Source organism: Clupea harengus, chromosome 1 (genome assembly GCF_900700415.2).
Source record: "Clupea harengus chromosome 1, Ch_v2.0.2, whole genome shotgun sequence".
Classification (NCBI taxonomy): Eukaryota; Metazoa; Chordata; class Actinopteri; order Clupeiformes; family Clupeidae; genus Clupea; species Clupea harengus.
In genome coordinates this window covers 25,374,958-25,389,506 of record NC_045152.1, presented here as the reverse complement: position 1 = coordinate 25,389,506, position 14,549 = coordinate 25,374,958, and the positions used below count along the sequence as shown (strand labels likewise).

At 40.3% G+C, this 14,549-nt stretch overlaps 1 protein-coding gene across 1 annotated transcript in view; it reads left to right on the top strand.

Moving 5' to 3' along the window:
- Positions 1-5,770, top strand: part of baiap3 (BAI1 associated protein 3) — a 60,905-nt gene extending 55,135 nt beyond the window's left edge. The window contains exons 31-34 of the mRNA XM_031573309.2: positions 1,568-1,688; positions 1,824-1,947; positions 2,089-2,294; positions 2,430-5,770. Of these exons, the coding sequence (XP_031429169.1) occupies positions 1,568-1,688; positions 1,824-1,947; positions 2,089-2,294; positions 2,430-2,533 (555 nt within the window). The 3' untranslated portion in view covers positions 2,534-5,770. The remainder of the gene's footprint in view (positions 1-1,567; positions 1,689-1,823; positions 1,948-2,088; positions 2,295-2,429) is intronic.
- Positions 5,771-14,549: the final 8,779 nt, after the last annotated feature.

Below are 14,549 nucleotides of genomic sequence, written 5' to 3'. Positions count from 1 at the left end.
ATGATTGCCATTTGTTGATTTTACAAGCTGGCATACATTATTTGCAGAAGCAGAAGAGTAGAGTATTTGTACATAAGAGTTTGGTGGGAATGGTCAGCTGTAAGTAGGGTTTACTAAGTGATTCTTCTACCCACAGAACCACTCTCACACTTGTCATAATATATACATACATAGATATCGCCCCATACACAGCTTCTTGTCTTGCTCTCGCAGCGGTGGCAGTGTTGGATTTTGCCATGATTATGGTCTTGTATTCTTCATAAGCGTTCATGATCATTTCCTGCTCGCCAGCGGAGAAATAAAGAGGCTCTTTCTTTGAGTTTAGTAGCCATTGTACCATCAGAAAATCATGGTTTTGGTGATCGACGCTTCCCCCTTTTGACGTAGGACGGGCACGCGCATTTGCCCTGATAAGTTTAGTCTGGTTCTAATTAACGACATGGCTTGACCGCGGATCAGTCGTGGACGAACCGATATTCCCTGTCCTCAATCATCTCGGTAATTTAAACTGGCTAATGGGACAATTGATCGACTTAACTCAACCACTTACGACGAACGGGGCCCTGGTCACCTTAGGCAACCGAAGAGAACAATAAGTAATATGGCCACTTCATCACTATCAACGAAGTACAATATGACATAGAAAGAGTGGAAGAGGTAGAGGTTGTCTGGCATGGTAATTTTAAATTTGAGTTATACACAGGAAAAGATGTTCAATTATACAACTTGTAATACTTTTGATAGGGAGACAGTGCAGAGGCAAGTACAGGTGAGATATGTTCATATTTTATTTTGTTCTAGTAAGTGTGGAAGCAACAGCGTTCTGTATTAGTTACTCATCATGGAGGCTGTATGAGTTGTTGGTACATCCGTACAGGAGAGCATTGCAGTAGTCTAGTCACAAAGAAATAAATGTGTGGATTTGTTTTTCTGCATCTTTAGGGGATAGGATTTTTGTGATTTTGGCAATATTGCGTAGAAGAAAGAATTATGTTTTCTGATCTGTTTTATATGTGAGTTGAATGAGAGGTCTTGATTTGATACACAAAGATCTTTGACGCTTGTGTTGGATGTTAGTCAGATGCCATCGAGTGTGGGTGGACGGCTGGATAGTGTCAATCTCAAATGTTTAGGGCCTACAACCACAACCTCAATGTAGTTTATAGTTTCGGTATTTAGCAGACACTTTTGTCTATAGCGACTTACAATATGCGAAATTAAAAATAATAATAACAAGCAGAGAGAATCATTATAAAAAATGCTACATAAAATGTAACAATACTGAATGGAACATTTAAAAAAGAAATGTATTTAAAATTTAAGATTAACTTTTTAAAATAATATTATTAACTATACAAACTACACCAAATACCAAAACTATGGCAAAGACAAATGCCGTTCAAGAGCAAGGCTCTGTAAAGCACCTTGAGACAATTGTATTGTTTTGGCCCTATATAAATGAATGAAATTGAACTGAATTAAAAACATGAGATTTCATAGGGGATGGTGACAGTGACAATGTCTTGTTTTTAACCTACATTTACATTCATTAATCTGTGTATTCCAGAGGATATTAAAACATACTAAATTTGGACGCATCAGTTTGAAGTGCTATTATGATGCACCCGAGCAAAGACTTACGGTCGAGATCCTTCATGGTGCCGACCTCATTGCCCTCGATGCCAATGGTGAGAGAGGAAGTGATTTGTGGAAGGTTTTTTAGATTTCTTCAGACTCGTAGAAAGGTTAAGCCTAAATGCTGTACTACTGTGGGTTCAACGGTTAAGCCTAAATGCTGTACTACTGTGGGTTCTAATACACAGGCTTGAGCGATCCCTTTGTGATTGTGGAGCTGTGTCCCCATCACCTTTTCCCCTTTGCTAAAAGTCAACGAACTCAGGTCAAAATGAAGACTCTGCACCCGGTCTTTGACGAGCTCTTCTATTTGTGAGTGTCAAACCGTGTTTTGTCATACATAGATATGCGAAATTGGCCTGTGGCATGCAAGAGATATACATGAATAGTGGCCATAAACTGAAATATGGATCACTACAACATTGTCACCTCTATTTTTCTCTTATGTCACAGCCATGTTACCCCTGAGCAGTACAGACACAGATTTGCCTGTGTGACTTTCACTGTGATGGACTACGATTGGCTGTCCACAAATGATTTCGCCGGAGATGCCGTGGCCCCCCTGAGTGACTTCTGCTGGCCTGGCAGACCCACCGCCAGTCCTGGTGGCAAAAACCTGCAGCCATTAATTCTTCACCTGTCCCGGGAAAAACCTAGTGGTATCAGAAGTACTTCACATATATGTGGCAATGATGGGGGGCGGGGGTATCAGGACATTTCTGCTTTAACTAGTTTGTGAGATTGATGTTGCTTTTAGTTTGTTTTGTCCTTGTTAACATTTTTTTTCTCTACAGAGAAGCCCATCATGAAGATGCTGGATGCCAGAACAGGAGATCGGGAGGCACAGGAGTTTATTAAAATGTTGAAGGAGATTGAAAAATGTATGGAGGAGGAATAGATTGTAATTCTTTGTTTAACAAGTTGTTATTATTATGTATTTCATATGTTCTATGTGTTCAGTTTATAAGCTCAGTTATTTATATGCTTGGTTGGGTTGAAAAATAGTACTAATTGAATTGTGCATGCTGTTCTGTGTTAAAAACTGTATTACTGAGAAGAAAATGCTTTTAACAGAAGATAATTCTATGTTTAAATCTCTGTTTAAACTATGTATTGTGTATTAATGTAGCTGTAAACATAAAAGGTGTACCTTCGTACAAAAGGTGTAGAGACAGTAAGGTGATATTCTGGGCCGGTATTCACACAGCATGTTAAGGCTAAAAGTTGCTCCTAACTTGCCAGTTTAGGAGGAAATCATGAAAATAATGGGTTGTCACAATTTTTTTTACTAAGAGTAATTCACAAAGCCGCTTAGCGCTAAAACTAGTAAATCTGGGAGAATCATTAAGACCAACTGCTGAACAAACATTTCTATCTTTCCACATATTTTGGAATGCAGATGCAAAATTGCTTCAAAGATACTGTCTCAATCTTGAGGGAATAATGGTAACGCATGTACGAAATGAACTAAGAGCAACCAAACAACCAACCAACCAAAATAATCCATTCACCCTTTTAGCATCCAATCTGTAGTGTGACAGGAATACTCTTAGCGGTAAGACAAAATGCTTTGTGAATATGGGCCCTGATGTTCAACTTGATAGGAAAACATGGTAAAAAGAAGTAATTGTAATGAAATTTTCATGTTCAACTTGATGGAAAACTTGGTATATATATAGTACTTAAACTATTAGAAAATTGTTGATCATTGTCATTCCAAAAGGTAGGCTTCGGGATCAATTTGGAATTCGTATTGGAACATTCCTTGAATGTTTGATTGTCCTGTGGTTTGCCAGGAAAGTGTTCTTATGTACATTAATGTTTTGACAGCACATTTTTGTTTCTGGAAGGTTCCTCTAGGTTATTCTTAGTGAATATCCCTGTTTGGTTGTGTTAAAATTCCCCTTACTGACACGTACTAACCTTGGCCCATATTCACAAAGCATCTTCAGGCTATAAGTAGCTCCTAACTTGCCGATTTAGAAGAAACTCCTATAAATAATGGGCGTGTCAGTCCTAACTGTGGGACTCCTCGTTGTTTTGACTAAGAGCAATTTACAAAGTCCATTAGCGCTAAAAGTATAACCTAAGTCTGGGAGAACGAAGAAGTAGCCTAGTCGAGAGGACTAAGACCAATATCCAAACGAATAGAAAACGGCAGTTTATCATTCCACGTCATCATGTTTTTGTAGCCTATACAAATGCAGCATTACTGAAAAGATACTGTCCCAAATGTGAGGGAATAATTACAGAGTCTATAAGGAGTATGTGAAGCGTGAATAGCGTGAAGTGTTGTATAATCTTTCATTTCAACCACGCCATTACGCTTACATAATTGGCCACTTATCAGATATTTCCCAAACTTTAAATGAAATATTATTAAGGTTTCTATTTTTCTTTTCAACCACGCTATTAAATGTACATATCTGGCTGTTGTCAGAAAGGTTCCCTTATGTGACATGGTAATGGGACAGATCGTTTATTTTCCGCGGCGAGCAAGAAACCTCGGAGAGGATTTATGCAAACCAGAGAAAACTCTTGCCCCATTGAAGTCAAGGGGAGACTCGTGGGATTTCACCAAAACATGCTCATTATTTCTCTCTTGAGTGGTTAAGGGTCTTTTTGGAGTCATTTATCATAATCCACAAGTGGTTTTGATCATTTTGCACATAAGACTACAGCTGTCAGTGAGTTTATTAGGAAAAAATGACTTAAATCACAACCTATGGTAACTTTTTAAATGTTGAAGAAGTGTATGAAATGATAACTAGCTAGCTGTCATAACTGGTGTTAGTTAAAACTGACGTTTGAAACTGATCAAGTGTACTTGCATTATGCATAAGTCAAACTAAAGTCCTTAGTTAGTCCTTACTTGTCCTTATCTGGTTGCTGGTTAGCTCACGTTAACACACATTAGCCACGTTGCCATGGATACTGCCAAACATGTATGGAAGCACGATTTTCCCAAACCATTTAAACATTGAAATTAAATATTGAGATGTGATAGTGGAGACTTGCAATAAGGGAATTACGATATTTTTAAATCGCAGATTCAAACAATGCCATCAAGTTGGCTGATGTTTAAACTAAAGCATGATGGATTTGGAAGGGGAAGTCCTGCCCTGTATTATAAATTATAAAGAGCCAATCACATTGTTGGAAATGGCATGAGCGACGATTCTCCTCCCTGCAGGTTCTGGTTAGTTCCACTGTTGTCATGACAACTGTGCCGCGACATTTGGTGCATGCGCGGTGAGCAAGTCAATACAAAGAATACATTATTTTTTACGATTCAAGCTTTATTTGAGTGCTCTCAACATTCATTTAGATAGCAGCCCGGAAGCATTGCCAAGATGGTTGCCGAGTGGCAAGACTTGCCTACAGGGATTTTGACTCTACCACTGTTGAGCAATCACACTTCGAATGTATCTCTAGTTATGTAATTTGAAGCGTATGTCAATTTTTTTTTTTTTTATCAGTCTTTGGTAGTCTATCTAATTGAAGTGGTTAGCGTCACCACTTTGCTGTGTATGTCGCTTTGGATAAAAGCACCTGTTAGGTACCAGTCCTTTACCTTTACATCCCTACTCACCGGCACAGACATGTCATTCATCAACCAATCACAGAGGTCATTGGAAGCAAGCTTGTGCTTGCGAATTGATGTCAGCCATAGCAACAGTCTTTCTCTTAGCTTAGAAGTTCTAGCTTTTCCTTAGTAAAAGTAAGTCTAAGCAACTGTGTGAATAGGATTTACAAGAAAACCTTTAGTTAGAAACTTTTAGTGCAACCTGAAAGTGCTCTTAGTGGTAAGATAAAAATGCTTTGTGAATACAGGCCCTGTAGCAAATGTTCTCAAAACTTTGGGAGAAGGTTGATGTAATACTATGAATAGGAGAACTATAGGCTAACATTCATTAACATGTTTGCTGGGTTGCTGTGTTTGTTGGATCATTGGTGCACTGGGTGACTAACTGTTAATTTAGCTAAATAGTTAGTGATAGCTTACAGTAGCAGCAGTTGACAAAATGTTGGATTGCCTCTATCTTTTAATTCTGTACAGCCCTGTGATCTCTGTTGGATACTATCAATGCACAATCCGGCATTGTCAAAATAAAATCTCCTGGGCAGGATTTGACATTTGAATGTCATCTGTGGCTGTATAGATGCTAACCACTTGTCAAAAGCGCATTAGGCACAGATGTTTAGTTTTTGCTTGCCTAGGTATCTGTCTATAGAGGATTAACACAAATTAACATAATCTTTCTGTGTTGAAATAAATAAATAGGTCAAATGTGTAACCTGTATAAGAAGCTGATTTCCCGCCATGGATTCGAACCTTGAACTCTTGAACACTCCGAGGCAGATGTGCTGAAAAGAGAGCCCACAAGAGGTTGTAATAGTCCTTTGCACATCTCATAAAGGGTCGGAGCGAGGTTTGCCTACTGCAGTTCTGTACCTAACAGAAAGCCACTGTTTAAGTCTAATCACTCAAATGAAAACATTTTCACTAACCTACACCCCTCACTATCACAGCTTGTGACACCCCTGTTTTAATGTGTTAGTAAATTAATATTTAGGATAACTATAAGTTAATCAGTCAAATGAAAACGCTTCCATTAACGTTCATCCCTGGGTGTAGCTAGTAGTCCTAAGTGACGCCATAAGTAACAACCCAGAAAAATAAACAAAAATTGTCAGTTGACAAACCTGTACATTTCTTGCTCTACATTTGAGTGAATTCCCCCCTTCAGCTATTGCTTGCTTGTGTATATGAGTATATGCTGTCCTTCAGTACCTCAGTCTGAATGACTGATAACAAAGTAGCAACATATTTAGGTGAGGTGGAAGGTGTAATAACACTCCATCAGGATGAGAGGAGTCTCGTGGCTCGTTTCTTTAGGTAAGGTCATCACTATGCCAGTAGTCAGGAGGAGGTTTGGTCTTCTCTGGAGAAACACTTTGGGGTCCTCAGATGGCTGAGAGCAACACAGTAGAGACTAAGGGTAGAACAAAATTAAACCACAGGCAAATACATTTTGATATCAGTTTAATTGATACTGACTCAAACCCGCCCCAAGAACATGGAGCAGTGCTCATTCGCCGATCCAAGCTTTTTGGGTGGGGCAGTTGGGGATGGAAACATTGAAGGAAGTGCATTCAAAAAAGCAATGGCTTGTCAAGCTGAAAAACAGTATGGATACATCAAATGAAGTGTTTTGTTCGTTGTCTTTGTTAGGCAATTTGACTGTGATTAAGTGTTGTGTAATTTAAAAACTAAGCACAAAAGCATACTATGCTGTTTAACCCTCCAGGGGCTGAGGCCTATCAGGCCCCTTTGAGGTAGTTTGACATGCTTGACATTTCTATATTTACCCCCATCTAAGAACCAGTATCCATAGCAACATATCCTATCGTTTAGCACAAGCTCAGCAACAATAATCTGACAGCAGTAAGAATGTAGTTTTTATAAAAACAATTTAAATCAACACTAAACACAGTTTTCCAAAACCTGATTTTCAGAGGTGCTGAGACATACTTGTTGTAGACACAAAGTGTTAACTACATATAGGTATTTAAAGCCTTCATCAGTTTTAAAAGAAGTGAGCTCACATTTACAAAATTAGTTGCTTAGGTTTGATATTGCAGGGTGTTGCATGTAGGGTAGAGTAACATTTGAAAATATTTTTAAATGTTGAGCCAACAGCTTAAAATAATTTATTCTGAATGTTTCTGTAAAATACTAGGCAAATCACAAATTTTGATCAATGTTTTTTTTACTGTAAGGGAAATTAAGAAAGCAGAGATAAAAACTGCTAAAACAAGGCTATTTTGTAGCCTATATGAAGCTGACCATGCTAAATTAATTCAGAGTCTACTGTGTACTGTACCAATCTGGAGAGAGTAAAAACATCTCATGAGTTGCAGAGTTTAGACAAGCTATAATATATATATATTATTATATATACATACGGTATATATATATACAAGCTATATAGCATGGGCAATAACAACATAACAAGCTAAAAACGTTAACGTATACAACAAGCAAATCTCATTGTGTGATGTTAGGAAATTTAAATGTACCCATCCTGTTCCTGCTCAGACAGTAAGTATTTCCGATAATAAGTAGTTAATGTTATATTACATTTTATTATCCTTGGAATTAAAAACCTTGGTCAGAAAAAAACTACTCCAGTTCTCTCCATATCTCACCTTACACAAATGCGAGAGTGTCTCCTTCGAATGGAATTCCATTCAAATGGTAGGACTTGCCTCAAAATAAGGGAATTATGTTTCGACCTGAGTAGAGTTCTGTTCTCAATTAACTTTCTGCCACATGGTCTAACTCTTCTCCCAAAGGCACAGGTAATGACGAAATCTTTAGCGTGTGAATATAGCAAGAACTATATGGAGCAGGGGCGTAACTATAGGGGGTGCAGCAGGTGCGGCTGCACCTCGGCCCGTGGGGTGTCGGCAGGGGCGGACTGGGGGAAAAAAGTGGCCCGGGAGTTACTGTCAGACCGGCCCACGCAATACACGGCGCGCGGCCCAGTCAGTACACGGCGCGCTGTCCAGTCAGTACACGGCGCGTTGCCCAGTCAGTACACGGCGCGTTGCCCAGTCAGTACACGGCGCGCTGCCCACTCAATGCATCGCACGTATCGACCAGTCAGAGGCCTACTTGGAAAAATACTCATACACTTAACATTATTTTGGATGATTACAAAGCAATTACATCATATATGTTTGTTTTTTAATAACATTTGGATCCACCAATTTGCCTGGATGGACACATGGAATAAAATGATACTGGCTATTGTAACACTCCAAGGTAGGTATAGTTTGCTAGATGAATATGCTTAACTCTGGGCTAGTATCAGATGGTTATACTGTACGTACGGTATAACTACAAAGCCTTAAGGAATCTGTCAAAGTCACTGTCATCTTCAGCCTACATGAGTGGTAAATAGGGATTATTATGTAAGTATGTTAAACCATTGACACAACACTATCAGCAAACTATGGTAGTATTTAGTATTAGTGCCCCAGGTGAAAAAAAAACTACACTTAAGTACATTACATTAAAGTGTACTAAGTATACTTTTTTGTATTTAACTTTCCACTATTGGTTAGTACACTCAAAGTGTCTTAGATAAATATACTTTAAATACATGTGCTGAATTGAAATACCGGTACACTATTTTTGTATATTAAAGTGTAACTTAGGTGTACATTGTACCCTGGGTCTTATCTTGGCTCTGGGGCCCCTGGCTGGTGCTTCTAGCAGCAGAATCATCAATCTAGATACCATATTAACATTGTTTATAATGTATGTGTTGTGTGTAACACGGTGATTTTAGCATAACAAGCTAGCTGGTTAACTTAAGTTATTAGAAATGATAAGATTTCCCTCTTTACAACTACCACCATGGATAGCTTGCTCATCGATTGTAAACAAGTAACTACGGCTAACATGTTAAATAGATAATCTCGATGATGACAACAGCGCCAGCTTGCTTATTTTACCAGATCATAACGGTCTCAATTTTGGACATTTATCTACCTAACGTTAGCTAGGCTAGCTTGTAGGGAACGTTACCTCATCTGTGAAAAGCAAGCTAACATTGACCAAGTCAACAACTTACCTTCTTATCACTGTCAACAGTCGGTGGTTTCCCAAATAAATCAGAGATTTTTGCATATTTTGATGCACCTTCCTCCAGACATCTTTTTTTCTTCTCCCTGCCACCTTTGCGTTTTGGTGCCGATGATATGCTCACTCTCAAAAACAACTTTGTCTGCTAGCGAGTGACGCAAGTGTTGAGTAGGCAAGGCAAGGAAACTTTTTTAATTTATTTATTTATGGAAGTCAATGTGCTTTACATATACAATAACAGGAAAGGCCACAAATAATTGAAATAAATTAAATTAAATGTAGACTAGAGTGATCGACATTTAATAACACAAACCAAAGTTAGACTGACGGAAGAGATTAGATGAGTAAAGCTTTCTTTTGAACTCCACTTATGATGTTTTAGGGCATTCATGAAAGTTTTCTCATGTGGGATTCGTTTTGAATTTAGACCAGAATTTCAGAACGCGAAATAACAGCCGTAAATGGCCCAGAGTTTTCAATCAGGCTAGGGCTGACTGCACACTTCACTACGGTTGCGTGCCCTGGCTGGCCGTGTATGAATGCAAATCCAAATTTAAGAATCCTCATCCTCAATCCGTACAGCTGAGAACACTTTGGCTGTTTAAGAACCCATTTGCAGGCGTTCATTTATAAGGTGGAGATCGTTTCTTACCTTAAACTTCCAAAGTCCGTAAGAACACATTTCAGAAGACACTTCAGAATTTTTTTGAAAAATAGGCACCATGAGTGTGAATACAGATCGCGAGGAGGAGTATAAAACTCAGTCAGTGCTATTAATTTGGTGATGTTCTTAGAGCTAACTATACGTGTGCTGTGTAATAGGGAATCCGTAAATTTGACCGGCCATTTAAGAGGGTGGGCCGGTTGAAGAAGATAACGGTGGGCCGGTATTTTGGACAATCCCAACCCCGTCGGCCCACCGGGTATTACCCCGGTATCCCCGATGGCCAGTCCGCCCCTGGGTGTCGGGGCCCGTAACCGGGCTCAAAGATATACACGCGTCGCTCAACAGACCCCCTCTCTCCAAGTACGGCGAGCGACAGGCGAGCGACAGGCATCGCTCAGCGGGCCCACCCTCAAATTCAGAGTCAAATTTTCTCGGATATGCTTATGTTCAAATACGCACTATTTACAGACTAATTGCTGTGCCAAATGCTATATATAAACTTGAAAGGGCAAACTTATCTCAGTCATGGTTGTTATTATTTTTGGGGGAAAAGTAGCAATTTATAACAAAATCATATGCTTATCCTACATACAGTATAGAAACACTATTCAATTAAATGAATACCGGTAAGTTCTTATTTTCTTTGGTATTTCTGTGATTAGCAATGATGATTGCTGGGTAATATGTATGTTGTTGACCAATGTCAAGTCTCTATTTGATCATGTGACAATACAATACGCTATAGTTAAACCAATTCTGATAACCTAGGTCTGAAGGTCTGATAACCTAGTTAATTGAGCACTGCACAGCACAACTTTACTCGTAACAATGCCTTTTAAGCACAAGAGTGGAAGTAGAAAAGGGCAAGAGAAAAAAGAACAGGAGGAGAAGGCGGCAAAACTGCCTAAATTAGATTATTTTGGCTTTTTAACTAGCCGTCAACTAGTCGCCAGCCCACGGAGTCAGCAGTGCAGCAGTTCAGCTGGGATCAGAATCGCTGCTTCTGCCCTCAGTGGTGTGTCAGCAACCATGCAACAGTTAACAATTTTTACGGTAAGAAATGTTCATGCTGAGAGTCAAACAAGACTTAGTTCATTGTGTACACACCCATCGCTTCTGAAATATGCGAGGTTGATTAATTAAACACTATTTATATCGATAACAAACACCTTTGATTAGCGGGTTTTTTAGACGCGGTTGTGGAAGTAGGGAACGCTACGATTTAATTTTTTTTTTTTTTTAGAGTTCACTAGGGGGGCCCATCATAATATCTTGCACCTGGGCCCGTCGTTACTACGTTACGCCAATGATATGGAGTTAGAATAGTTTAAAAATGTAAAAATGTATTTTCTGATTCACATATATAGTATGTCACGGCATTCACAAATGTAAATGCTGTTACATCTGTTTACAGACTAATGAACGTGCATTTACAAACCACATGCCATTTGTGAATATCCCTGCATTTATTTGTGGATTTTTGAGACTTCAAAGGGACATTCTTTGCAGCCTATCAGATGTCTCTTAAACGTTCAGTCAATCACGTAGATTTATTTGATTATTTGTTATTAAAATATCCATATAAAAGAATGCCCTTGATATATATAAGAAGCCGTGTGACACTGAGAGGGAGAGGACAGACACGCTAACATTAGCAGGAGGGTGACACAGAGAGGACAGGAATGCTAACATTAGCAGGAGGAAGACACTTAGAGGACAGGCATGCTAATATTAGCAGGAGAATGACACTGAGAGAACAGGTATGCTAACATTAGCAGGAGGATGACACTGAGAGGACAGGCATGCTAACATTGCATTTGTGATTCAAGGAAAATCAGAAAAGTGTCAATGGTATTGCTATTATAATGTAGATGTGATAATCTGGTGGGAAGATTGGATTCGAGATTCCAGGAAAAAAACGATCACATTTTTCTTGGCCGATTATGCCATTGTCCCAAAAGTACAATGGCCCTCATTCTCGAACATTTTCTGAAGTTTCTTCTGAAATGTTTCTTACGGGCTTCGGAAAAACAACGTAAGCAAAAGACATCCGCCAAATTCATGCACGCTTGAAAATGCGGTCCTACGCAGCAGAAGTTTTCTGGGCTGTGCTCCCCCGGAAGAGTTTTCTTAAATTGAAAGCGCGTTCTCGTGCTCCTGAATTTGCATACATACACGCCCTGCCAGCTCCTTATAAGGGCACGCAACCGTAGTGACGTGTGCAGTCGGAATCGACCGAATCTACACGAAAGCAACTCGTAAACGAGTCATGTCAAAGCGGTTTCGTGTACATTACATTTAGTCATTTAGCAGACACTTTTGTCCAAAGCGACGTACAAGGGATAGAACAGTCAAGCTACGAGCAATAGAGACCTAGTGTAACAATAAATACTACTTTACATAAGAAATAGAAAAACGAAATAGGAAATAAAAACGAAGTGCAGGAATGTAACTGCTATAAGTGCAAGTTAAGCACTAGTCGAAGTGCCAGTTAGGAAGGGAGGTGCTCTCTGAAGAGTTGGGTCTTCAAAAGCTTCTTAAAGGTAGAGAGGGACGCGCCTGCTCTGGTAGTGCTAGGCAGTTCGTTCCACCAACGTGGAACTACTTGAAAATTCTGGATTGCCGTACTTGCACAGACGGCAGTGCCAAACGACGCTCACTAGACGAGCGCAGCATTCCGGTGTAGTCCTTTTATTTATTTTATGACATCACGGTGCCTCGTAGAATCATGACTATAGGCCTACATGTGAAACGTAATTGTTAATGATACTTTAATCCGAGGATCTGTAGAGTTGATGTGAACGCAATCACCAACGATTTCTCACAAATTCATTAACACGGAGAGTTTTCTTAAATGCGATTCCTCAAAAAACCACAAGATGGCCCACGGGGCCATCTTGTGGTTTTTTAAGGAATCGCATTTGAGAAAACTCTGGCCGAGTTACGACTGCTATTTCGAGTTCGGAAAGTCTTCTGAAGTTCAGAGCAAATCCCAGATGAGAAAACTTTCATGAATGCCGAATGTTGTCCTAAATCCAATTCCTCTTAAATTCCTCTTAAATTCCTCTTAAATTCTTCTTAACTGCGTTCGAGAATGAGGCCCAATGACCCTGAGAACTCAACACACTACAACTGCATTCAATTCTATTAAAGGTAACGTTATTTATTCAATGCCAAAACAATAAAATTGTCTCAAGGCGCTTTACAGAACTGAGGGCCTGAACCTCCCTGGAGCAAGCACAAAGGCAAGGAAAAACTCAGGCAGGATAAAACGGCTAAGGCAGCTAACAGCAAAAACGAACCAAAAAGAAAAACAAGAAAGTCTAAAGACTTACGGGTAAGACAAACAGGGTAATTCCAAGACCAAAGACTCAGTGATGAGAATGGCAAGAAGCCAAGTAAAAAATACCTTGAGTAAATAGTCACATGACTGTCTGATGAACATGTGACTAAAGAAAATGGCGGGAAAACAAACAAAGGCAGGAAGTAAACATAACAGGTGAAAGTTTGGGGAAAAAGCACATGGACAACAAAGCACATGGAGATACAACCATAGGCGATGAGAGCAGTGGTCGCAACAGGGACACATGACATGTGGGGTTAATTCTTAGCGAACGGGGCAACTGGAGCTGTTAGGTAGCAGGATTGATCCTGCAAACCACCTTAAAAGGGCCAATATACTGGGGGGCAAGCTTGCGGGACTCCACCCGGAGAGGGATATCCCATGAGGAAAACCAAACCCTGGTTGAAAAGGCGGAGATGAACTCTGATGCCAGTTGGCCTGGTACTGGTTAGCCCTGGAGGTCCGCAGCAGTGCCTTGTGAACCCTTATCCAGGTCCTCCTGCACCGTCTCATGTAGTGCTGAACCGAGGGAACCACAATGTCATCCTCATATTCAGGAAACAGAGGAGGACGAAACCGGAACTGGCACTGGAAAGGAGATGCTTGTGGCAGAGGACTGCAGAGTGTCATGGGCATACTCCGCCCATGGCAGCTAAGAGCTCCACGATGAAGCATTGTCCAGAGCCAATCCTCTCAGGGTAGCCTCGAGCTCCTGGTTGACCCTCTCTGTCTCCTCATTGGACTGGGGGTGAAAGCCAGAGGAGAGACTGGCAGTGGCACCAATGAGCCTGCAGAACGCCTGCCACACCCTGGAGTTGAACTGCGGGTCACGGTCCAACACAATGTCCTGGGGAAAACCAAATACTCGGAAGACATGGTTAAACATTAAGTGGGCAGTCTCCAGAACAGAAGGGAGTTTAAATAAGGGGATAAGCCGACAGGCTTTTGAAAACCTGTCAACTACAACAAGAATAACTGTATTACCTTTAGATTTGGGCAGACCAGTGATGAAGTCCACGAATATGTGGGAACAGGGGCGACTGGGGATAGGCAGAGGATGCAGGAGCCCTTGGGGTAGTTGGTGTGTGTTCTTGCTCCAGGTGCACACGGAGCAGGCCACCACAAAGTCTTTAACGTCTCTTGCCATACCTGGCCACCAATACCATCTTTGCAGAAACTTTAGTGTTCTTTGGGATCGAGGGTGAGCCGTAAGGTGAGAAGAGTGCCCCCACTGAAGTACCTGGGAG